Below are 24,461 nucleotides of genomic sequence, written 5' to 3' on the forward strand. Positions count from 1 at the left end.
ATCGTTGCATGTTACTGGTTTTGAGACATGGACAGGTGGAGATGGCGTGATGCAATCAGCTAATGGGCAGGAGCTCTCTCAATTGTTGTTGCATCACGAGGTTGGGAGAGATGGTGACAGGGCTTGAGGAGGCCTGATGTCAGTAGTCGATAATGATGATTTATCTGGGAAAGCCCTGGAACAGTCTAAAAACATTTTCATCAGGATCCTGCATTTGAAATATTTGGCCATATACTTGATTAATGAATGGTTAAAAGGAAATCAGAAAAAGTTCCAAGAGATCTGGGGTAACACTCCAAGTTCCCCACAGCCATCATGGGAGCCCGGGGAAGCCTCGCAAATCTCTGCGTGATCCACATCTATTATCAGGAGATGACAGGCCAAGCGGTGGTGGTGGCGCGTTTAATATGTCAGCTATCTAACCATAGTAATGTTTACTACGCGCCATCTGCTCAATTGTGAACGTTAAAAATCCCGTGATGTCATTCGCAAAAGTAGGCCAATGTGTGCCAGTGTCACTGTTCAAATTTCCCGCAAATCACTCATTTCAAACCATTCGCCCACACTGTGAACATTTGGCAGGACCCTTGCAAGAAATAGTGATGATACTCGGTGAGGCTAACCTGGGCAAAGCAAGCCCAATGATAATGATGTCACTCCGCCCGCCAGGGTGGGAGAATCCGAGTTGAATTCAAGAGACAATGGCTGGGGAGGGGGGGGTCCTGGAGGGGCAGCCGCTGCCCTCCGTCGCCACTTCCGTGCGTCTTTATCGAATTCGCGTTGGAAGTGGGCGTGCGCCCGTGCTGCTACAGGGATCGTTTTGATTGTTTTGTTGAAATTGTTGCCGGGATTTGCGTCCATGCACAATGCACGCAGGGGGAGCTGTGGCGGCACAGACGACGTGAACAAAACGTGGAAGCTCCCGATATTCTATGACTACTGATGCTATTTTTATTTTACCAGGTAAGGCCCACTGAGCAATGAAGCTCTTTTACAGAAGCGACCTGGCCACAAATGATAGCTCAGCGAATTGGCTTACCGTGTGGAAATTTACAGCAGCCATATACTCTCTAAACACGTGATTCTATTCACCACTGAAGTAAGCCGTGGCAAGAGGCGAGAGCTCATGAAGGCCAACAGGCTCTTTTGCAAGAGCTAAATTATCTGGCAATGCTGCTGCTGCGTTGGCAGTGGTGTACAAGTGTACACAATGGTAAAAAAAAAACTCTACACATTCGCCAATAACACTTCGTGGCCTGAGCAGGAAAAAAAATAGGTAACGTTTTGGGTATTAGCTATTCTGCATAGCTCATGGATATATACCAGAGAGACAGAGCGGACGACAAGGGTTGGAGACTGCACTAAACACAAATGTGTTGAATATTTTTTGGGTTACAGAGAGTACACAAGCGGCATTTTACGCATCCGCAGCGTCAGTCAAATGTTGCAAATTTGGCGGAATCGGCTGACTGCTTCAGGTTGAGGAGGTTACAAACTCGACACTGGGTTTTCCAGTCTCAGGTGGCAAATGCAGCCGAAAAATGTATAGAAATGGGACATAAGGAAATAAGTTTCTTGAACTGAATCGTGATGTCAAATTCCAGACAATTAGTCTAAATACTGGGTGGTAGTAGGGTCGGTTAGGTCAGTGGATTAGGCTGAATGAACCCACCAACCTAACCCCTAGACCTGACCCCTTGACTTGACCCACTGACCAGTGGAGTAAAGTGGTTGACATGGGCCCTCGTGCATGTAATTAAATCGCCCCCTACCCCCAATCCAATTTCCCGGATCCCCTCCTCTTTGCAGCTTGGCACCTTGGCCACTCCAGTCCATGGGCTGTTGACACGGAGTGCCGACCTGATCCCACGACTCGACCCCGCGATCCGACCCCGCGATCCGACCCCACAATCTGTCCCCCCCCCCACCGCGTGTGGTGCTGGCCTCACCATGCCCTCATCCACGAACTCCACCACCTCCACGGTTTCCACCACATCAACCTCTCCACCGCCCTTCCAGTTGGGGTTGGGCGCCGTCCTGGCGTTGCTCTGCTGCTGCATGGGGCCTGGGTTGGAGCCCTTGTCAGAGCCGGGGTTGCCCCCCACGGGCGCCACCTTGCCATCGTGGTGGCCGTTGTCGCCAACCTGGTTCTGCCGCCGGATGTCTGTCTGCGCGGTGGGCGAGTGGCAGATGGCATAGCCGTGGTAGCCCGAGACCACCTCCTCCTTCTGGCGCCGCTCCGAGGCTCGGTGCTGCAGGCCGTCCCTCCGACGGAGGGGCTTCATCTCGATCTGGTAGCGCGTCCGTGGCTCCCGACGGCTGCCACCACCGCCGCCGCCTTCACTCTGGCCTGCTAAGCCTCCGGGGGCACAGATGCACGCACGCACGCACGCAGTTGTCCGACGATGCCCGGCATCGTGCCACTCACCTCCACGCGGAGCCGCGTCCCTGCACAGCACTTCCCTCACAAAGTAAAACCGCTGCTTAGGTAATCAAAGTTGTGCCGTATGCGTGTGTTCATCGAAGGTGAATTTCTCACCGCTGTACTTTGCTTCCGGTATCTGATGCACCCTGGGTGATGTGATTTGAGTTTTTAAAGGAACACGCATTTAACTCATTATTCCCTTATTCCAGGGCTTAATTTCAGCCAGGCCTGTATATTATTAATAATACATGGCTGTGGCTGCTACGAGTCAAATGCCGCCTACTCTAGTCTACCAACAATCCAGAAAATATTCCATGAGATTTAAAGACCTCTCCAATTCCATCACAACACCTCATTTTCCTCCATCTCTTCCTGTGGTACAACCGAGCCGTGCCGGGGCCGTGCCTAGCCAAGCCCTGCACCGTAGAAGCTGAACCACGCAACTGACATCACACGCAATGAACAATGATCCCCAACCCTGGCCCTGCTTGGGACCGAGCCAGGCATCCATCTCGCACGGCCAGCACGTCATGGTTTAGTTCCCGCTTGGCTCGACAAGCAGCCACCCATAACAGCGAGGGAATCTCGCTGGCTCGCCTCGGACGTGCTTGTGGGAAAGGGGCTCTCGCGTTCGCCGGCACCTCAACCTGCCCTGGTGGCGCGCGCGGCATTCTACGCCGGATCCGGCCGCGCCCTACCTTTCGCCGGCGCGACGTCAGTCGTCCTCCCGCGCGCTCCCTGCTTCCCGTTTGGCACACCGGGCCCGTCGGCGTTCACCGCCCTCCTCGCACCAAACCGCTCCGGCTCGGGCTTGAGCACGCCACGGCCGGCGCCCCTGGCGGCTGCCGTGATGGCGGGCGGGTTGGCATGCGCAGAGCGCGAGCGCGGGCTCGGGGGCGGCGTGGGGCCGAGGCTGCCCGCGGGGCTCTGATTGGGAGGCGGTGTTGTGCCCTTGCGGTAGAGCTCGGTGCTGGGCGGCCTCTCCACCGGAGCGTCGTCGTCTTCCAGCTCGTACTCGTCCTCGTCCTCGTCCTCGTCCCCCTTGCGCCCTGTGGGAGCAAGCGGGCGCCGGCGGTGAGGGACGAGGCTTACCATGCGCCGTTGTGACGGGTTACGGGTAATTAAGTAACGTGCAAGGGCGGCGTCTGTGTCACCAGATTAAACATAAAACAACACACAGTCTGTTCTTCTATAACGGCGCGTGCTGTTTTCATAGCGCGAATTGGATATAACGCGATTAAGTGAACATAATTACGTCGCTCAAGTAGGAATAAGCTGCGTCGGCGTAGCATCGCACAAAGCGGGATGCTGCTGAATGCTTCTAGGTGCTACCCCACGCACAGTCTTTGTTCGGCCTGCGTACGCGTCTCACGTGTTAACGCAATTTTTCCAGAACGCAACAACTACCACGTTGTAGGAAAACAGAATATATTAACCATTCGACCTCTGGCCTTATTAACCAATGTTTCCCCAGCAGCTTTATTTTAAGCTGCCAAACTATGGACTGGTTTCAACTTCTCTGGGCATCATCAGCAGGGCGCAGCCTGCGAAGCGAATGCTGTCGTGTTGCCTGTTGTTGCAGGCGAGGGCCGTTCATGAACACCACGACTTCCCCATAATTATTAAACGTCCCGGGAATTTAAGGGTGGTAGTCCTGCTGAATGTGTGCAAAACTGGAGGAAATAAACACAATAACGCCACCACAATGGGAGAGATACACGAGAGCCGACGTTTCGGGCAATGGCCCTTTGTCACGGAAGATGTTCTCCCTCTTTGCTACGAGGAAGTGCCATTACCCCAAAACGTCACCTGTTATATTTCTTCTTTTTCCTGTTAGAGCCCATGGCACTGCTATTGAGGAATGTTTTCGATATTTGTGCACCACAGCCAACGCAGCAATGCAATTGCATTCGTTTACACAAATGCAGTAAATGAGGGGAATTGTATTGGCGTAAGTGCCAACCCTTCCCAATGTACGTGGTAGGCTGCCAATTGGTGAAATGCTTTTACCGCATCCCGACTTCGAAGTTAATAAAAAACGATTCTTGAGAATTGTTTAATAAAAAATGTTGGCGACTTTTTTTTTGCATTGAAAATCGAAATGCCGGCAAATGTAAAAAAAACCTCCCAGGAATCTTTGTAAATCGGTCAATGCTGGCGCGGTCACGACTACGACACACCGGAGCTGTATAAAAAAAAAACTAACTCGCCAGTGAAAATCACGGTAAGAGGATCACGAGGAAGATTATCGCATCGGCTTGAGCCGAGATAGGGGGGTTGATTTTTATGAATAAGCTCTGTGCAGAGCAGCACATTACCCCGACGGCACCCGCGTTAAAGAACAAGCAGCAACAGCTGTTCGACAGGCACACACACACACCCACACACACGCGCACACACGCACAAAGACAAATAATCCCCGTAAAGATGAACAAACTGTTTGGGCAAGTGCTGTTAACGAGTACCTATGAAGGCCAGCATGGCACACGAGGGGGTGGAGGGCCAGCACCACACCCAGCCGCCTCTGTCTCCCTGGTGGTGATGTTTACTACACACCACACCAGGTACTCATTTGTCAACCAAGAGGAGGCCCAAGATAATCGTCACTGGTGTTGGCTGTGAGCAGGAATCGAACTCGGGCACTAGGTTCATAGCGCAGCATGCTAACTGCTGCACTACTGTTCCCCATACAAAGACAAATAACTCCCATATACCCTTAACAGACTGGAAGAGCAAGTCCCGTTAGCAAGCACCAAACCCCTTCGTGTGCCATGCTGGCCTTCATAGGAGCTCGCTCCACTCACGCACGCACGCACGAGGCCACGTCCATTCGCCAGAAAGGCAGATTACGCGCAGCGAGACGTGCTAGGCGCACACATTTGTTGTGAAACGACCTGAATGAGATGTCTGCTACTGCTCTCTTTGCTGAACAACCGACCCTGCCTCCCAACAACCCCCTCCATCACCCCCCCAATCCCCAGCCACCCTTACCAGCACCCCTCTCTCCTTGCCTCTCAGCAGATTCTGCCTCACGTTCTCCCCATTACACAAATTCCAAGCCGGCTATAATTAGTCGCTCCCAGCTTGATATGGGCTTGGGCCAGGGACACGGTGCGCTGGCGAGGCGTAGGGTTGTGGGGGGCCGCAGGGCGGCGGGGAGGAGGAGGGCGAGCCTCGCCGTTCGGCCTAGGGGAATCTGCGCTGCTTCAGCCACAGGCGAGCGCCGGCCAAGGTCCAGCGTCGCGAAGGCCACGCGAATCCCCCAAACGCGCCCCCCCCCCCCCCCTCACCGGAGGGAAGTCGCCGTGCGACCGTTAGGCACAGCCTGTCCCGAGCATTGGCCCTGCCTTGATCCGACCGCCAAGCCCCCAGGCTGCCCGCGCAACCGGCGTGATGATCACGGGGCCGCCGTTTTATGTTGCCGGAGAATCGCGCACGTGCACTATTCATAAAGAGGGAAGGGACCCGGTTTGCATTTTTATTGAGCAACCTGGCGTTCCTGTCCGTCAGCGGCTCTCTTCTCCCTCTCTCTCACACAGACGGCCGCCACCATCCAGCTGCTCCGTTGCCCCCCCGCGGCGCCAGCCGATTGCTTTCGGGCAAGTGCCTCGGCAACGACTCGCGCAGGCTGGCGCTGCGATCTGTGGTGGCCGCACGCCGCCGAGTATTGTTTGAAAACTCAAAGCCATGTTCAGGAATGTTCTTGAATGAACCGCGCAGTCAATGACGCTGCTGCAGTGGCGCAACAGTCGGCACACTCGATTCCATCTCCCAACGCGTTCAATTGGAACGATTGTGCAAGTTTCTTAAATTCCCCCCCCCCCCGCCGCCACTCTCCACCCCCTTCTATGGGGTGCCCTGGCTGTTGATGAGACACAGTGTGTCGAGGCCGGTCCAGCGTCTACTTCTCTTGAACCAATGCGGCTGAAATGATGTACTCCCAGAAGGCCGTGTGGTTGATGGCAAGTATAAAAAAATGCTTTTTTACGTATATACATTTTTACGAATATAACAGGTCCCTGCAGGGTGGGCTGGTAGGACAAGTCTCTGCGCTGTCTATTGCTGATTTTACACCCAACAGCACGAGATTTCACTTCGTTAAAGTATTGAAAGGGGACGGACGGACGGACACATTAATCTATTGCAGGCTGGTATACTCAGGGAAGGAAATTGTCTGCTTATTGATTTCCCTCCAGTGGGAGCTCATCCACCAGCAGTGGCATAAGCGAAGAAATTCAGCCCCGCACATTTACCCTTCAGCACATCCGACGACACTCGACACCGGCCAATCTTATTTTTCATTTCGGTATTATTTTTCCTTCACCAAAACTCTCGTGAACTTAATAATAACGAATAAGCCGACTAAATTAAAACATTCCTTGCCCGTGGCACCACAAAAAAAACCCGTGTCCGTCGTTTTGGCTCCACAGCTAACGAGCCACACCCGGCTTCAAGCATCATAGCCGGACTATATTTAAATCCACGCAGTCAGCTGCACTCTAATTGCGCCGCGCACCTGGCCACCGCGACCAGAGGCCGTGAGCGTTAAAAGCCACCGCAATTGGTGGGAACGTGCTTGACTTGAGCGGCACTCGCAGTCCAATCTGCCGACCTCCCCGTGAAGGTCACCCCGATCCCGAACGCTCTCGCCGAGCGAGGCACGCTGGCCACGGCGCGGGTGACACCGCCGGTTGCCTTCATCTCCGGTAAAACTGCCCCAGCGACCGGGGGATGAGAAGGAAGTGAGAGAGAGGAGAGAGGCAGTTCCACGCCGAGCTGCGAATGACCGAGGCTCGGGAACGCACGGCGGGGCACGGGCGGCGCGGGCGCCAGCTGGCGGGTGACCAAGCTGGACGCCGACCACAGTATTTCCGATATTACTCCATGATGTTGAGCGGATTCAGCTCTGAATGCGAGAGGCAAAGAAAGATCCACACTGAAGAGGAAATTGGCCAAGGGAACAAAATAATTTTTCAGGAGGAGGGAATTCTTTGTGCCGGCGGGGCACTTACGCTTACGAGTCGGACGAGCGGGCACGCGAGCGAGCGACTGAATGAATCGATGAATGGTTTCATTAATTAATGGCTTCGTGAATGAGTGGAGAAGGAATTAACGTGCGAAAGACTCCCATCTAGTCTTGTTTCCACTGGTGAGCACCCCTGTTGTGCCCATGCCTCTCAAAATCCTTTGAACCTTGGAGCAGTGACTCAAACGCAGTAATGGTATGCGACTCCTCAGAGTGCTCAGAGAGCTATTGATTTTATAATGCACAAAAAGCCTCTCAATCTCAGACGCAGTTATAACTTAAAGGCCGCATGGCTCCAGCTCATGCAACACTCCGCAATTCTTTTAAGTCAGAACCAGAATCAGAATCTCCATTTAGATTGGAGGAATCCGATGAGTCATGAAGCTCTTTTTCACAGATGTCCATATTCCGAGAGATCGTGTGGCAGAGGAGTGAGACGATGCAGACATTGGCAGCCACGTCTGATGTGGGTGGCTAGGCAAACATACCAACGAACGAACAACCGGATGGGCTAGGGTGGCCAACCTTTAAATTCAACAAAAAACTGACACGAATCACGCACTGAGTGTGCAATGACGTTTGGTGGTGACGATGGTGGTGGTGGTGCCGGAGGTGACGATGATGACGGTGACGGCGACAGCGGCATTGATGAAAGCAGTGGCAGTGGTAGTCATGGCAGTGATAGTCATGGCAGTGGCAGCGATGACGATAATTGCAATGATCGCGATGGCAGTGGCAGCTGGCAGCGATGGAGAACTGGCGATAGCGATGGTGGCAGCTAGAGCGGTCGGCGATGATGTCCAAGGCGGCAGAGGTGGATGCGGTGGCGGTCGGCACGTACCCTGGCACAGGAAGCCCGGAGATAGCTCGGCGGCGAGCTCCAGGGCGATGCTGGAGGCCTCATGGGCTGTCTGCGATGCCATGTCCGCGGCCTCCGCCTTCACGCGCGCGTGCGCGGCCCTGACGGTGGTGGGGGGTGGGGGGTGGGGGCGAGCGTCACGGGGAGCAGGGGGCGAGAGAAGACGTTCAGCATCTCATTGGATTTTTTTGGGACCAGGGACAAGCGACATCAAAACCAAGAGTGAGCGACAGGGGTCTGAGGGGCTCGTGAGAGATGCTGAGCCAGCACCGCTGACACCTGGGTGGCAAGTCAGGTGTTGAGATGTTCAAATACCAAACAGATATCCATCACAAGGAATCAAGTCTGCATTAACCACACATTCTTGTGATCAAACATGCAAACAAACATGTTTTGATAATATATGCAGGGTCCTGAAACTGATTGGCCTACACCAAAAGGTAAACAGTGCAAAGACAATGCAACTATAAAAAGCATTAATAGCTCTGGTCGAGCAGTTGTCTCGATGGGTATCAAGATGATGAACAAATTAATCGGCTTTAACCTCTCTGGCTATGCCAGAAATGGTTCCAGCTTCCCACACCTTTCCTGAGAAGGTTTCAGCAAACTATTTCTTTAGAACTGATTTTTGTGTTTAGTTTGTTCTCCTTACCCTGCACCTCCGATTCGCACGGTTGGTTACGTACAGTGCGAAAGAAGTTCAACATTCATACATACAAACATCATTAAACGGGGTTCTCAATTCATTCACGGTAAGTTTTTGGCTCAGATCACAGAAGTGTAAAGCCAAGCGGTGTCATACACCCTCGTCCACCCGACACAGCCAAACAAAACCAGTTGTCACGTGGACAGGACACGCTAATTGATAGTCTTCGGCAAAGCAGTTTGTGTGAAAGGAGACTCATGGAAAATGGCGACGATTAGATATGATGCGTTGCTGGAAGTTACACCCAGAATCGTTGGACGACAAAGGAGCAAGCGCTACTTGGCAAGTGATGGCATCTCCTTATCCGGACCTTAAATAGGCGTGAAAACGTCATTGGCCCGGCCAATGAGGTGAGACTGACGTTAATGTTAATGCGATAATATTACATTGTAATTAACAATTTTTATCATGGTTATTTAGCATGTTGTTAACAACCGTAATGTTACTCTGTTGCTCCGAGTTGGGTCGATGGTCCGAGCCCAGTCACCAATGAGCGCACAAAACAGAACTCGTATGAACTTGGTTGTTGTTGCTGCATGCAGCCTGAACTCCAGAGCTGAAAACAAATTCTGGTCTGAGCGCCATGCGGGAAACACTGTTTTGCAGAGTATAGTAAAGGTTCTTTTTGACTAGTTCCGTGATTTGATCTTGCGCACAAGGCAGTGCCCCACAAGCTACGAAGAGTTTCGCCTCTCGTGATACCCCGTGGGGGGTTGTTTGACTATAGTTCTCCACAACTGGTCAGTTCGAATAAGTGAAGGGGAGGCCCAGGGCTGGTTCAGGTAACACTCGTCGCTCATGTTAGCCATGGCCACTAATAAAACTAAGGTCATGAGATTCATAGCGTAGCATGCCAACCACTGTGCCACCCATCCTGCTCGATTATAAAACAAGTTTCAAGTGTATTGCGTTCAACTAGGTGGTGAGAACTCTAAAAACCAGGATCGAAGAGTTTCATTTGCAAGATGGTTCTGGGTCAACAAATTTACAAAAGTAAAAATATATAAAACTAAGTAAAGTTATCAACTAAATAGAAATCAGAGCACTGTCGGGTGGCAAAATAAAAAATCGAACAAAACAATAGAAGACAAATCGACAACAAAACCTGGGTCATTCTGGATCAGCTTTGAGACTTGAAGATAAAATTGAATAGGTCACAGGGTAACAGCAGCGTGGGTTCACCACACAGCCTGCCTTGCACGTACAGCGGCAAGACGAGATGAGAGACGACTCGTCAAGGGAACAGCTCGGGGTGAGAGAACCATCCATTCCTGGCACTCGCCACCATCAGCATAATTAAGTCACCACGGCAATCCGCGCGTGATGGAGTGAGGGAGCGAGCGAGCGAGCGGGGGAGTGAGCGGAGGTATTCTAGATTTAAAGCTTTCGTGACTGCTAGGATCCATACTCTTTGGTTCTATTGGGTAAAGTCACGTAGGTGAAAATAAAATAACAAAAAATCACGACGTTGATCGCCGCGATCACAAGCTTAAAGGTCGTGATCTAAGCGTGGCTTTTCTCACTCCAGCGCTGTCCTCCAGACAGTCTCGTCCCTTCACCTGATGAAGGCCGCTTGTGTCGTGGCCGAAACGTCGTGATTTTTTGTTATTTTATTTTCACCTACGTGACTTTACCCAATAGAACCAAAGAGAGCGGAGGTATTGTTGAGTGGGGAAGAGGGTTCAAATTTGGTCACAGCACTTAACGATGGGCGCCCGCGTCAAAAGCGCATAATATTTGCGGAAAGTGGGGCGTTAACTGCGATCGTGCGAGCGACGTGGCGGGGGTTTCTCTGAATTTTGCTCGACGATGGCTCCAAGGAGCCGTTTTCCGCTCAATCGTTTCCTGAAGATCCGGTTTGGCGGCAGAGCGAGTGGCTCGCAATTACCGGAAGGTTGCGAGTTCTAATTCTGGCTGGGGGTGTTGACTTAGCCTATCTTACCTCTGGGGTGCGATAAAATGTACACCACGTTGTGTGGCAGTCAACAGCGGTTGTCCCATGGTAGAGCCGCCCCTGCTATTGGAATGTTGAATTTCCAGGACTGGGCTGTAAACAGGAGATGAGCACAAATATCTCGATGCTCATTTAAGTGGGACATCCTTGTGACTTTTCACATTCCCAAAAACATGTCTAAATATAATTCCGGATTTCCCGCAGCTTTGATCAAAACTTCACATCACACTTTGACATGTTGGCATTCCTCCATACAACATCTCGTCAATGAAGGCCATGGCTCCGTCACCTGCCACCCGTTCAGGGCTCACGGAGACCGCGTGCTCCATTGTGACAGCGAGGCAGAGCGACCAGCGGACTCCGTGTGAGCAGAATGTTCATAGAGACTGCCACGACCACCGTGGCAAGGGTCACATTTGGAACCAGTGGTGTGCAGAAGGCCACTCTGCAGATGGTGGGAATGCAAGCACTAATTAATAGATTATTGGGTTTAATAGCGTCTTTTTGGGGGTTAGAATGCATAAATATAAATGTGCAATTAAACCCGACACCACCGGACAGCCAATTAGTAATGACACGTTAATATTTAAGTGATCTAACCCAAAATAAAAGCTCTCATGGATACTGGTCGCAAAATTCTACTTGTTAAATTATTGAGTTTACCTACAGATTTTGCTACAACTGCTATTATTGCTGTTACTGCTGCTACCATTCATATGTTTTTTGTTAATGTTGTCGCTATTGAGGCGAGTGCTGCTGCTACTGCTGCTGCATTTAGGGTCAACTAACAATCCGAGGTCACCATAAGCCCACAGAGCCAGGATCGGGCGGTGAACTCAGGGAACTTCGCTGGTCCGTCGGCTTGGTTCCGGCAAGCCTCATTACGTTGGTCGATGGTTGCACGTTCTGCTGTCGCAAGGCGAGCCAAATACCTGATCATATACGAGGATTATGCCCGAGTATTTTTCACAGTTCTGAGTGTCTCATGGCCGTGTAAATAGTTCACTATAAAATAGTTCACTATAAAATAGTTCACTCAACCCTATTGACTGCAGCGTCTCCCTGGCAGCTACTGCCGATCATTCGGGTTTCATGTAAGGGTCGGATACAAAATGTTTAGTATTCACCGACAGCCTTTCTATGAGAAAAGAGGAGGAAACTAATCACAACTATCCCGGGTTAGTATTATTATTTCATTTACTATGGGGGGGGGGGGGTTATGGGGGTGTTAAAACTCATTGAGTGACCCATCTCTTTTCTCTCCCATGACTGCCACGAGACAGCCCCTGCATCCCGCTGTGAACCACACATGTGCTTCAATGACATTCGTGAACCAAGGAGCCGAGAAAGTAGGTTGTGCATGAGGGACTGGAGCTTAAAGATGTCATCCAACCCGTTGGAACGGATCGACATCCAGATTATCCAGGTTCAGGATGCAGAAGTGAGCATTCGATGGCCGGACCTCGGCTTTTGATGGAGCCGATGCAGCCGTCCAGTGGGGGAAACGAAGCCTCCAAGAGCCGAATCACGTTCAGAGGGTTGATCACCATGGTAAACGGCACCACTTGGACAACAGCAACAATAATGACAGCAACGCGTGGATGCGAAGGGTCGAGGGGTAATTCCCCGATTGCTGCTCCTAGAACATTGCTCCCTGGACAGAAGCTCCCTTCACTCTGCTGTCCGGATAGGGAACTGCCTCCACGAGCACATTGTCAGCAAAATCACCGATTCTGGTCTTCAGGCCTACAAATGCAGAGCACACACACGGGGCATCTCCTAACTTCACCGCACGCCTTCGTAGGGACTGAGCCTTTGAGCTGCAGTGAACCAATGATTATGCCGATTAGATGTACTAATGTTTGCTATGGCTGTTGTTCACAATTGCACCCAAATGTTTTTTAAATAAATAAAAAGAACAGGCAACGTGCGCTACGAGGGATCTCGCCAATCTCGTCCTATCGCTGGGTAGCTTCGAAGGGACAACGTTTGGTTGCAATTGGAGGGGCGCACTCCGCGAACATTCCTTGTCAATTTGACGACGTCGTGGCATCAAAGCTGGTGAAGAGATCTGCTCTCCGAGCCCTTTGTAGACGGGATATTAAAGTGGTGGCAGTGTCAGCATTGATCTGACAGGCCATTCGTGTCATTTACACAGCAGCAATGCTGACCGGCTGAGGGATTTGTGTTCAATGTTTCCTTATACGTGACATGTAAATTGGTCAATGTTTTAATTTGGTTAGTGAAAGAACATTTCTATTTATTTATTCCTCCCCCTCCACACCCCCACTCCACAGACTCAAGGTTTTCCCAAGCTTTTCTTGTGGGGGTCTCACGGATGTGAACCTTTGGGGTGGACACGTATGCCCAACTTATACGTGGAAAAACATCACACTCCCACGTGTGCAACTGTGGCTACGGACACCAAATCCTAGAGCACAGATCTTCCCACTGCCCTGAATATGAATGTGAAGGTGGGTGGATGAGTGAGTGGCTTAAGTAGGTGAATGGATCAGTGGGTGGGTGGGTGGGAGTGTGAGTGAGTGGGTGAGAGAGTGAGTGGGTGGGCATGTCTGCAATTCAGCAAAAACTCAAACAAAGCCCGACGGGGGTGGGCAAATCACTCAGAACCGAACCTCCAATATAGCTGCGGCTCTTTGTCAGCTGGACAAAACTATCATCAGGCGAGCCTTTGAGGCGGCTCCCAGCAAGCACGCCGCGGATTCCGCCATGCGCAGTGAGCAAGCGAATTTCCAGCTGCATCAGCAGCTGAGACACGATTACAGGGCAGCTCGCGCCTCGGTCACGGCTCAGCTATAAGGAGCGTGGGCTCGGTGATTCAACGTGGCCGCCACACACGCATGGGTGGCATGCGGCACAAGCCAGCACAGTAGGGAGGGGGGGGGGGGGGGCCTTAAATATCCCATGGCGGTGATCTGCACTACGCAATCGTCGGAAGAGCGCTGGGGTCGCCGAGGTCACAGCCACCGCGACGACCGCACACCTCCGTGACGGTTACATGAGGCGAAGGCGGTGAAAGTAGCTGCAGCGGGGACAGGGGGGGGGGGGGGTGTGCAGCAGGAGCCCCGGTGAGTCTGCACGGTGTGCTGGCAAAAAGGTGCAGAGGAACAGAGGGGGAGGAGGGGCTGGGACGAAGAGGCGGAACATTGAGGGACGCCTCCTCTGATGTGGCTGCTCATCGCTGTATAGAACCATATCGTCCATTTCCGGGCTCACAGTGCTGCTTTGATGCAGTGGGGGTAGTTATTGAGTGTGCAAGAAGGGCAACTGCCCCAGGCACGAAGGACCCAGGCGCAGTGCTACAAAGAGGTGAAACATTTGACAGGCCCCATTTTATCCAGGGCCTATGCCAATTCCCAGAAAACCCACCATTGCATATCGAGACAGCACTCAAAACTTCACACAGATGGGTTCATAAATCCACTCGCTGTACCGCCATCTCGTTGGTCACGTCACAGCTCCAGTGGGGTTCAGGAATTTCATAAATCTCTGGATAATCCACCAACTCTTGCATCGGAAGTGCGAGATGGAACGCCAATGGTTGTAAATATCCTATCGATTCTCTAGCCCTGGAACAGCACAAGGATTGTGGTGTACGTCACAGTGAGGGTGTGATGGTTGTGGTGTGCATCACCGTGAGGATGTGATGGTTGTGGTATTTGTCACCTTGAGGGTGTGATGGTTGTGGTGTGCGCCACCGTGAGGGTGTGATGGTTGTGGTGTGTCACCTTGAGGGTGTGATGGTTGTGGTGTGCGTCACCTTGAGGGTGTGATGGTTGTGGTGTGCATCACCGTGAGGGTGCGTTGGTTGTGGTGTGTGTCACCTTGAGGGTGTGATGGTTGTGGTGTGCGTCACCATTAGGGTGTGATGGTTGTGGTGTGCGTCACCGTTAGGGTGTGATGGTTGTGGTGTGCGTCACCGTTAGGGTGTGATGGTTGTGGTGTGCGTCACCGTGAGGGTGCGTTGGTTGTGGTGTACGTCACCGTGAGGGTGTGATGGTTGTGGTGTGCGTCACCGTGAGGGTGTGATGGTTGTGGTGTACATCACCGTGAGGGTGTGATGGTTGTGGTGTACGTCACCGTGTAGTGTGCATCACCGTGAGGGTGTGATGGTTGTGGTGTACGTCACTGTGAGGGTGTGATGGTTGTGGTATACGTCACCGTGAGGGTGTGATGGTTGTGGTGTGCGTCACCGTTAGGGTGTGATGGTTGTGGTGTGCGTCACCGTGAGGGTGTGATGGTTGTGGTGTACATCACCGTGAGGGTGTGATGGTTGTGGTGTGCATCACCGTGTAGTGTGCATCACCGTGAGGGTGTGATGGTTGTGGTGTACGTCACTGTGAGGGTGTGATGGTTGTGGTATACGTCACCGTGAGGGTGTGATGGTTATGGTGTACGTCACCGTGAGGGTGTGATGGTTGTGGTGTACGTTTCAGTTTCAGTTTCATTTATTTGGTATAGCCCTGTGAGCCATTCGGCTCTTGAATCGGGTGCAAATGCAACAAACAAAAAACTAAAACATGAACAAGAAAACATCTTAAAGTGACTATGTGACTGTGCAAACAGTAATCCAAGAAAGGACAGCAAAATATTGCAGAAAATCATAAACCAACGCTGTGTGCAAAAATCCCAGTGGGATGCAAGTCAAACAACAACAACCACAAAACAATTTAGACTAAGGCCATCAGTCTAACTCCATACGACAACAAACAAACATGGCCAAACCCAAAAACTTTTCGAAATCACCAAAATAAAGCCATATAAGCAATGTAACAGTGATCATAGGAACTGTGACCGAATTTTCACAATAAACGACGTAAACAACATGTACCACCAAACCCTATAGCCATAGCTGGCTGCATGAGTCACTCCACAACAACAGGAGCATCAGTCGGAGTATCCAAAATTTTCAATGCACCTTTAAGATCAGCACACTAAATCAAAACACAGATCATACTTTGCAGCGATCATCCGGAGCGAAACATTTTATTTTATTTTAGGCCACTGAACAGCAGTGGCAGCTAGGGGTGTACAACTCCTCTAGAGCAGTTTTGAGTGAAGATCTCATAGGTAGTGATTCAAGTTGCAGTTTATTTGCAATAGCATTCCAGACCCTGGGGGCATCAATAGCAAAGGCCCTTCCTCCAGTATTTGTACGAAAATAGGGAATGTGAAGCTGGTAAATGAGCGAAGACCTTAGGTAAAAATTGTTCTTTGAAACAGAGAGGAGATCCAGCAGGTAATCTGCGGATTTTTTTTATAAGTACATCGTGAATAAATAAGATCTGGTGCACAAGCCGTCGAACATGAAGAGATGTTAAGTTTGACCCAATGTAGAGATCACAGTGGTGAGTCTTATATTGGCAGTTCAATGAAAATCCTAAGGCCGAGTGATAAATTGAGTCTAGCTTCTTCAGTACAGTACTTGGGGCTGATTTATACACGATGTCACAGTAATCAAGTAGAGGCAGTTAGGTAGCTTTTATCAATTCCAAACGGAACATAGGGGGGAAGCAGTGCTTGTGTCGATACAGAAAACCAATTTTGTTTTTTTACCAATATAATTATTGTGATCTTCGAAATTCAGTTTGAATCCAGGATGCTCCCAAGATACTTATAGATCTTGACTTGCTCTATTTGATAATTATTTAAGGAATGTAATTGGGGAAAAATAACTTCCTGCTTTAGTCCTGGTGAGAAGCATAGCACCTTGGTTTTGGAGGTATTCAGGACTAGTTTAAGAGCAACTAGCTGATGTTGTAGTTTGTTGAAATCACCCTGGAGCTTAGCAATCACGTCATCCGGAGAGCGGCCAGCAGTAATCAGTATCGTGTCATCTGCAAAAAGATTTACCCTGGAATGATCCAGGTCAGTGCCCAAGCCATTGACATAAAGAGAGAACAAGAGGGGGCCGAGGATGGAACCCTGTGGAACCCCTTTTGTTATCTTAACACTGTTTGACCTCCAACCATCTGTGAATACAGTTTGGGTGCGAGAAATGAGGTAATTTTGCAACCATTTTACTGCGTTTTCCTACAACCGAGGCAACTTAGTTTACTAAGCAGGGTGTTGTGGTCTACTGTATCAAAAGCTTTGGGCAAGTCAAGAAAAAGACAGGCACAGTACTGCTTATTATCAAGGCTACTGTAAATGTGATTCGGAGAGTCTAATGCAGCAGATGTGGTGCTGTATTTTTTTCGGAACCCAGATTGTTTTAGATGTAATAGATTGTTGGCGGACAGGAAACTGCTAATTTGGTAGTTCAATAATTTTTCAAAAAATGTCATCAACGGGGACAAAATTGAGATAGGTCGGTAGTTATTTGGATCATCTTTAGGGCCCCCTTTGTGAAGTGGACGCACATAGGAATGTTTCCATTCTAGAGGAACTGATGCTTCTTTGATGGACAGGTTGAAAATATGGGCTATAGGTTTGTATATTAGGTGACCATCAACAGTTAGTGAGGGTGTGACGGTTGTGGTGTGTGTCACCGAGAGGGTGCGATGGTTGTGGTGTGCGTCACCGTGAGGGTGCGATGGTTGTGGTGTGCGTCACCGTGAGGGTGTGATGGTTGTGGTGTGCGTCACCGTGAGGGTGCGATGGTTGTGGTGTGCATCACCGTGAGGATGTGATGGTTGTGGTGTGCGTCACCGTGAGGGTGCAATGGTTGTGGTGTGCGCCACCGTGTGGTGTGCATCACCGTGAGGGTGTGATGGTTGTGGTGTGCGTCACCGCGAGGGTGTGATGGTTGTGGTGTGCGTCACCGTGAGGGTGTGATGGTTGTGGTGTGCGTCACAGTGAGGGTGCGATGGTTGTGGTGTGCATCACAGTGGTGTGCGTCACAGTGAGGATGCGATGTTGTGGTGTGCGTCACCGAGAGAGTGCGAGAGATCCCCCAAATGCGCGAGTCTCACACAGGAGATGCAAGCACCCTGTACATGTGGAGACACGGTGCTCGCGTCACTGGGCTTGGCTGAGTTCATCAACAGTGTCTCTCGACTCAACGATTCATGCCACTCGAGGGGACATCATCAGCAGTACGACTACAGAGTGTGGCTTTACGTAGTGTCTACATGCGACCGCATCTCATGGTGCTGTACAACAACAGTGGGACGTGTTCATCACGGTGAACCAGCAGGCGTATGTATGTTCTGTCTGCTTGTTATCGGTCTTAGAGCGTAAAGGCAAAAGGAACTGCACGAGCTTGAACTTGAACATAGACAGGGAGTCGACAGCACGGATGGCTGAGGGAAGGGAGTTCCAGACTTTAGGGACATCATAGGAGGAGAGACCTCCCACTGAACGGAGCATGACAGTGCCGATAGTTCAACTTTGTGAGTTGTCTCGGTGTGGTCTGGGAATGTTATTGTTCTTATTTTGCTCATTTGCCATAGCTTTAAAAATCGGAGAACTGCGTTGGTCGGATCATGTATCGGTAGGAATTCATGCACTCTGCACTTAAATACTTTATTTATGTGTTTATTTTTCATGACTTGCTTACCTTTTCTCTATTTTTCACACCTACCGTGTTTTTGTATTGGTTGTTTGTTGTAACTTGCTAACCCGCCCCTACTGGATATCTCTGAAACATTGCAATGTTTAACATAATTCATAAGGCAATATATAGTATCGTAATTGTATAGTGAATATACAGCAGTGTGGTATACAGTAGGGTTGGTAGAATAAGACAGTATAATATTACAAGTCTAATATTTTATAGTCTAAAGTATAGGGTAGTGTATAGTAACACATTGTATAATTCAAAGGTGGGATTTGTCTATGGATACGATATTATACCATGTAGTTTAGATTGGAAGGTATAATATTGTATAGTAGTCCAGTTTATAGCATAGTTATAACGCAACACAGGACAGAGCAGAGCACCGTGGCTGTTTCCTCCTCTTCCCCCCTCCCTCCTCCGTTCCGAACATAGATGGACTCGTCCGTCTGAACACAAGCTTGTCCCTCATACTAACATGCTAATTTATGTGTTAACTCCTTTGTCAAGGCGCTCTGTTCCCCCCACACAGCTTAAAAGACGCTGTCCATGCTTGGCAGTGTTCACTCAAGCGCTGTCTTCTGGACAGTCCTGTTTCTTCACCTGAGGAAGGCTACGTGTGTCGTGGCCGAAACGTCGTGAGAATTTTATTTTATTATGTTTTATTTTTATTATTTTATTTCCATTCTACGCGACTTTACCGAAAGAACCAAGAAGATGAATCACTGCAGTCACGAAAGCTTTAAATCAAAATTTAAGAGCTTCATAGCTCATCGGATTCCTCCAGCAGTCTACATAAATATTCTGATACGGTACAGGAGCAGTGCACAGTCAAACTCACAACAAAGTGTCCCCCCAGCTCAAATACCCATTGGGGCAGTGCTCATTTGCACTGATAGTCCCGAGCCAGGGGTGGAAATTCCACATTTCTGTGACAGTTTTCAGTCTATCAACATGGACAATTATTTATAGAGATACAGCCGGTGTGATATTTGGGGCAGTCCTACAATGCCGCACGCTTTCCCCAACCGCAAGGGGACGGCACCAATTAACCTACGCACGTACGCACCCAATCACATGACTCATTGAGACAATGCGAATGAGAAATGCACACACCTGCCATAGGTTTCCTCCACCTTCACCTAGAATCAAAACCCAGTTTCTCTGGACCGCGAGTTCAGCGTTGGGCTGTTCTGATGGCTGCGGCGGCGGTTGCAATTAATGGTGGCGGATATGAGCGGCCGTACAAATACCGTGTAGCACAGGCTCGATTATGGCAATTCACTAGACTACACGGACGTCTGGCAAAAACATTCGAAGCCGTAGCGTGTATAAAATTACGTGTCACGTGTCGTGACAGGTACTACAAGTTCCAACCATGTCCGTCTGGTACTCGCCGAGCTGCATTGGCTTCCTGCTGCTAAACGAATACATTATAAGGTCGTGCTAAAAGCACACAAAGTGCTTGCCACAAATAAACCACAATATCTTGCCGATCTCAAGGAGCATAAACCATCATGTAAACCCCACTCATCCTCGCAGCGGCTTTTGGCTAACCATCGAACAAAGACGGTTACTGCATCCTGCGCCTTCAGATCCACTTCAGTGACCGTCTGGAATGCTCTTCCTTCCGGTATTAGGAAGCCACTAAGCTATGCACTTTCAAATCGAAATTAAAAACTAATTTCTTAAGAAATGATTTTTGTGTTTAGTTTGTTGTCCTTCAACCGCACATCCGATTAGCGCAGTTGGCTACTCACGGTGCGAAAGAAGTCAAACATACATGCATTACCATCAGCCCTACAAAAAACAGAGCCCCTGCCTGGGTATTTCTTGTCATCAAATACTCCACCTCCTCAACTCTCAGTGAGTGACAGAGCAGTTGTGAAGAGAGCAGATGACTTTCCATGCCTGGGTAGTGTGCTTATGACCATTTCCGGTTTGGCGTTAGAGATCTCACGCCAAATCAGTTGAGTGTAATTTTATTTCAGTCAGCGGCATAATGCTCTGCAGAAGCTACTTGGTCTGTCGCTCCATACGAAGCCGCAGGTCTTCTCAGCCACAGTTAAGCCCTCCCTGATCTATGCTTGTAAAACCTGGGCCCCTCTGAAGAAACATCTGCACCAGTTTTAAATATTCAGGCTGGCCGGCCTACAATCCAACCAGGTTGGATTATGTGAGGAGCTCACAGATTCTTAATACATCTGGATACCGTCCCAATGGTGAGCTCCTCCGGCAGGTGAGAACTGCGTTGGTCGGATCATGTAGTCCACATTACCAGCTACCGCATACCCAAGCATCTTCTGCTTTGGCTGGATAAGGGGAGGCTAAAACAGGCATGTCACCAGCTAGAGAAGAAATGGGCTGACAAGGTACAGGAGGATGTGGGGATGTGGAACTGAGTGGACTTGCTGATGACTGGTACCAGTGGAGTCATAATCAGCCTCTAAAGAGGAGGGTCGTGAAGGATGCTACTGGGCAGTTGGAAACAGTTGCCCTCTAAAATTAATGGAGGGCAGAGAAGCAATGCTCACAACAATAAGCAGAGTGCCGGGCAACTAAAAATCAGAAAGTTAGTACAAGTGGAGAACACAGTTGGTGCATCTGCCAGTCATCTCAGTCAACCCTTGGCACCTGGTGTCTGTCGCTTGAACTCCTGTCAGCTGGATTTTGACAGTTCAAATGGTTTCAAAGTGCACCTAGCCTGGCACAAGCACTGTAATGATGTTACCGCCACTTATTGGCGAACGGCCACTATTGTTGTTGTTGTGTGTGCAGTAGGCCTCGTCAAGGTAAGGTAAAAGGTAAAAACAAGCCTACCTTTACCCTACCTTTTACCTTACCACAATACAATCACTTTACCCTTACCTTTTACCCTTTCGCAAGGTAAGGTAAAAGGTATAAGGTCAAAAGCAACGAGCCTATCTTTACCCTACCTTTTACCCTTACCCCATACAAATTACCTGATTACAGGTGAATTACTGGGGTACTATACATGAAAAAAGTTTATAACAGGTAAATGCTAGGTAGAGCGCTTTATTCATATAGAATACTCCCGATGATTCCAATTTTAAATGGAGGTCACGGACTGCGCCACGGAGCGTTTAGCGAGCGGTAAACAAGGTATTTACCAGGTAATACTTCGCGCGACCTTTACCCTACTGGGTAATTCTTCTGCGCTACCTTTACCCTACCCTTTACCTTACCCCTTGGCATGTCGACACCTTTACCCTCTACCCTTTTACCAGGTAAAAAGGGTAAATTACCTTACCTTGCCGAGGCCTAGTGTGCAGTTCTATTTGTGTCTGTGTGTAGTCAGTTCTGTGTTTTGTATGCAGTACTGTGTGTGTGTAGTGTTGCAGTTAGCGGTAGTGTAGCGGTTAGCGTGCTGCGCTATGAACCCACAGACCCAAGTTCGATTCTCGCTCATCACCAATAACAGTGGCGAACTGGGACTCCCTTAGGTCAACTCAGTCTCAAATGAGTACCTGGTGCTGTGTGTAAACATCGCCACTAGAAAGACAAAGGCAGCAACGTGTGGTGCTGACCCTTGAGTGCCATGTTGGCCTTCATAGGTGCTCGCTAACAGCATTTGCTCCAACAGTCTGTGAAGGCTATAAGAGGGATCTTTGTCTTCATGCATAGTCGGTTGTGGGTGTGCGTAGTGTGTTCTCTGTGTGTGGGCGGCTGAAGAATTAAAAGAAGGAGCTGCTGCTGCTGCAGTAGTGTCAGGATTCGCCGGTTTCTCACCCGGCACCATGAACACTCTCCCGACGCCACCTTCCCAGAGCCATCAGCGCAGCTGCTGCTGAATGCCAGCCGCTGCCGACCGCTAGCCACACACACGGATCTACAGCTCGCAATCCCCACCTACGTCCCATCTCTCGATCACATCACCCACTTGCAGCGCATCTGCCAGCTATAATTATGCCACCTATACAAAGTCATCTCGGTTCACAATCCCCAAAGTGTCTGTTTACAGCCCACATCCTAGTTAACCAGGAGCCTATTTCCAACCTGTATCAGCCAGTTTACCACATCTTCCACACGTGTCCACTAAATCCTTGATCCTTTTCACGTACAATACAAAGAGCCCTATCTAGCCTTGACAGACTGTTGGGGGAAGTGCTGTTAGTGAGCACCTATGAATCTGGCATTGCACACGAGGGGTGGGTGGCCAGCACCACCACACGCGGTGGCCTTTGCTGTGAGCAGGAAAACGAACTCGGGTCGCCAGAACGGTAGCGCAGCGCGCTAACCGCTATGCCACCACTCCTCCATGTACAGATCTACACAGGCAAACACATCCCAGAAGACTATGTCCTTTTCATCCCCCACTGACAGCCCCACACAGACTTCCAGCTCCCTTTCCTCATACATAACCGAGTCCCTACCCCCCACTCCCCCCAAACAACTCGCTGTAAAAAAAAAAACCAGCACCCCCACGAAATTTCTCCCAATCAAATCCAGCATCCTCTCACATGCTCCCACTCCCATTAAATCCAGGAGCCCGATCAAAACACATCAACCCCCAACGTCTCTCTCATCCAAATCCAGCACACCCACCCTTCTCATCCCGATCCACAGCTCTCCCACACCCCCAGATGGGAGTCCGGATAGAAATAACAGCCTATCCATTGAATGAGTGTGATCATGTGACATTCCTCCCCCCCCCGCCGGGGATGTGGCCATGGCAACCACGTTGACGTCAGCCATGACGGTTTTAAAATATTTCTCGTTTCGCCAGGGTCATGCATAAAAAAAAATGCCAATTAAAAAGATCCGATTCATGTCTCTCCTTGGCGCAAATCGGAAATATTGACTGCAAGGAATTGTAATAAATGCCTCCCGTCCTGCAGGCCCCGTTAAATCTTTTCATTACCGACACCACCGGGGTGTGTCATTATTAATCGGTACATTTAAAATGAATGTACATTCTCAGGCTCCGAAGCTTCGCCTCACCACCTTTCCTGATCGAGTGGCTGGCCTGGCGGTGGTCCGTTCATTGAGCGGCCCCCTCTCTCTTTCTCTCTCTGCGCGACCAGCGACATCATCACCCGGTGCCCCACTTGTCAGGAAAACGACGGACGCTTGTCGAGCGCGAGTCCCCCACGGGCGGACGTCACGCACCAACTTCGCGTGGGCACGCGTGCACTCTGACTTAAGGCTTGAGGAGAAAAAACAGATTAAGTGCGTAAAACAAACACGCCATAGTTGGGATGAGTGGCGAGCGATGCGTGTTTAGGAGGACGCGTGTGGGAGATGACCCCCGGCACTCGAAGGCCGTGCCTGTCGGAGTGGCGCGAGTGTCTACAAACGATTGTGCTGCGTGAAGTACACAGAGTGAATAGTTGGGAAAAAAACCCCATTATTGTCCCCAAAGTGTTATTCCAATTGTGCCAATGGTTTCCGAACAAGAGATGAAAATTTTGCAACAGTTTTGAATTAATTGATTTTTGGCAATGGCCTGTGGATGGAGGATATCACAGAACCACTTCTGAGATTCTTTCAGGTGCCCTCTTTTATTCATGCTCATTTTATGACGGGTTTTTTTGTGGAGTCAAGGATGGCTGGAACTGCAGATTAAACCCAACATCTCCACATTAGAAGCCGATTTCTCTAACCGGATTTATTTTGCGTGCTACGCACAAAAATCACAAAGATCCCTACGTAACCTATACAGACTGGAGAAAATGCCGTTAACGAGCATGTACTAAGGGTCAATGCGGCACAAGTGGGGGTGGATGACCGGCATCCCATTGCCGGCCGTCTTTGTCTCCAAAGTATACAAATCGCACCGGGTAGTCATGAGGCTGAGTCGACTTAGGGGAGACCCAGGAGCGGTTCAGATAATTCTCACTGGTGTTGGCCATGAGCAGGAATCAAACTCAAGTGGCTGGGTACGTAGTGAATTATGCTAAGTATTGCACAAGACACTTCCCACATAAACCACAAAGACAAACATCCCCATA

General features: G+C 50.0%; 1 protein-coding gene across 2 annotated transcripts in view; it reads right to left on the reverse strand.

The window, feature by feature from the left end:
- The window catches only part of LOC116945810 (junctophilin-1-like), an 80,635-nt gene that overhangs the window by 14,760 nt on the left and 41,414 nt on the right, over positions 1 to 24,461 (reverse strand). For both annotated transcript variants that reach the window (XM_032960349.2, XM_032960348.2), the window contains exons 4-6: positions 8,293 to 8,411; positions 3,124 to 3,474; positions 1,950 to 2,359 (exon numbers count right to left, since the gene is read on the reverse strand). In XM_032960349.2, coding sequence (XP_032816240.2) covers positions 1,950 to 2,359; positions 3,124 to 3,474; positions 8,293 to 8,411 — 880 coding nt within the window. The remainder of the gene's footprint in view (positions 1 to 1,949; positions 2,360 to 3,123; positions 3,475 to 8,292; positions 8,412 to 24,461) is intronic.

This window comes from Petromyzon marinus, chromosome 25 (genome assembly GCF_048934315.1).
Source record: "Petromyzon marinus isolate PM22_M1 ecotype Great Lakes invasive population chromosome 25, UKy_Petmar_22M1.pri1.0, whole genome shotgun sequence".
In the NCBI taxonomy this organism is placed as follows: Eukaryota; Metazoa; Chordata; class Hyperoartia; order Petromyzontiformes; family Petromyzontidae; genus Petromyzon; species Petromyzon marinus.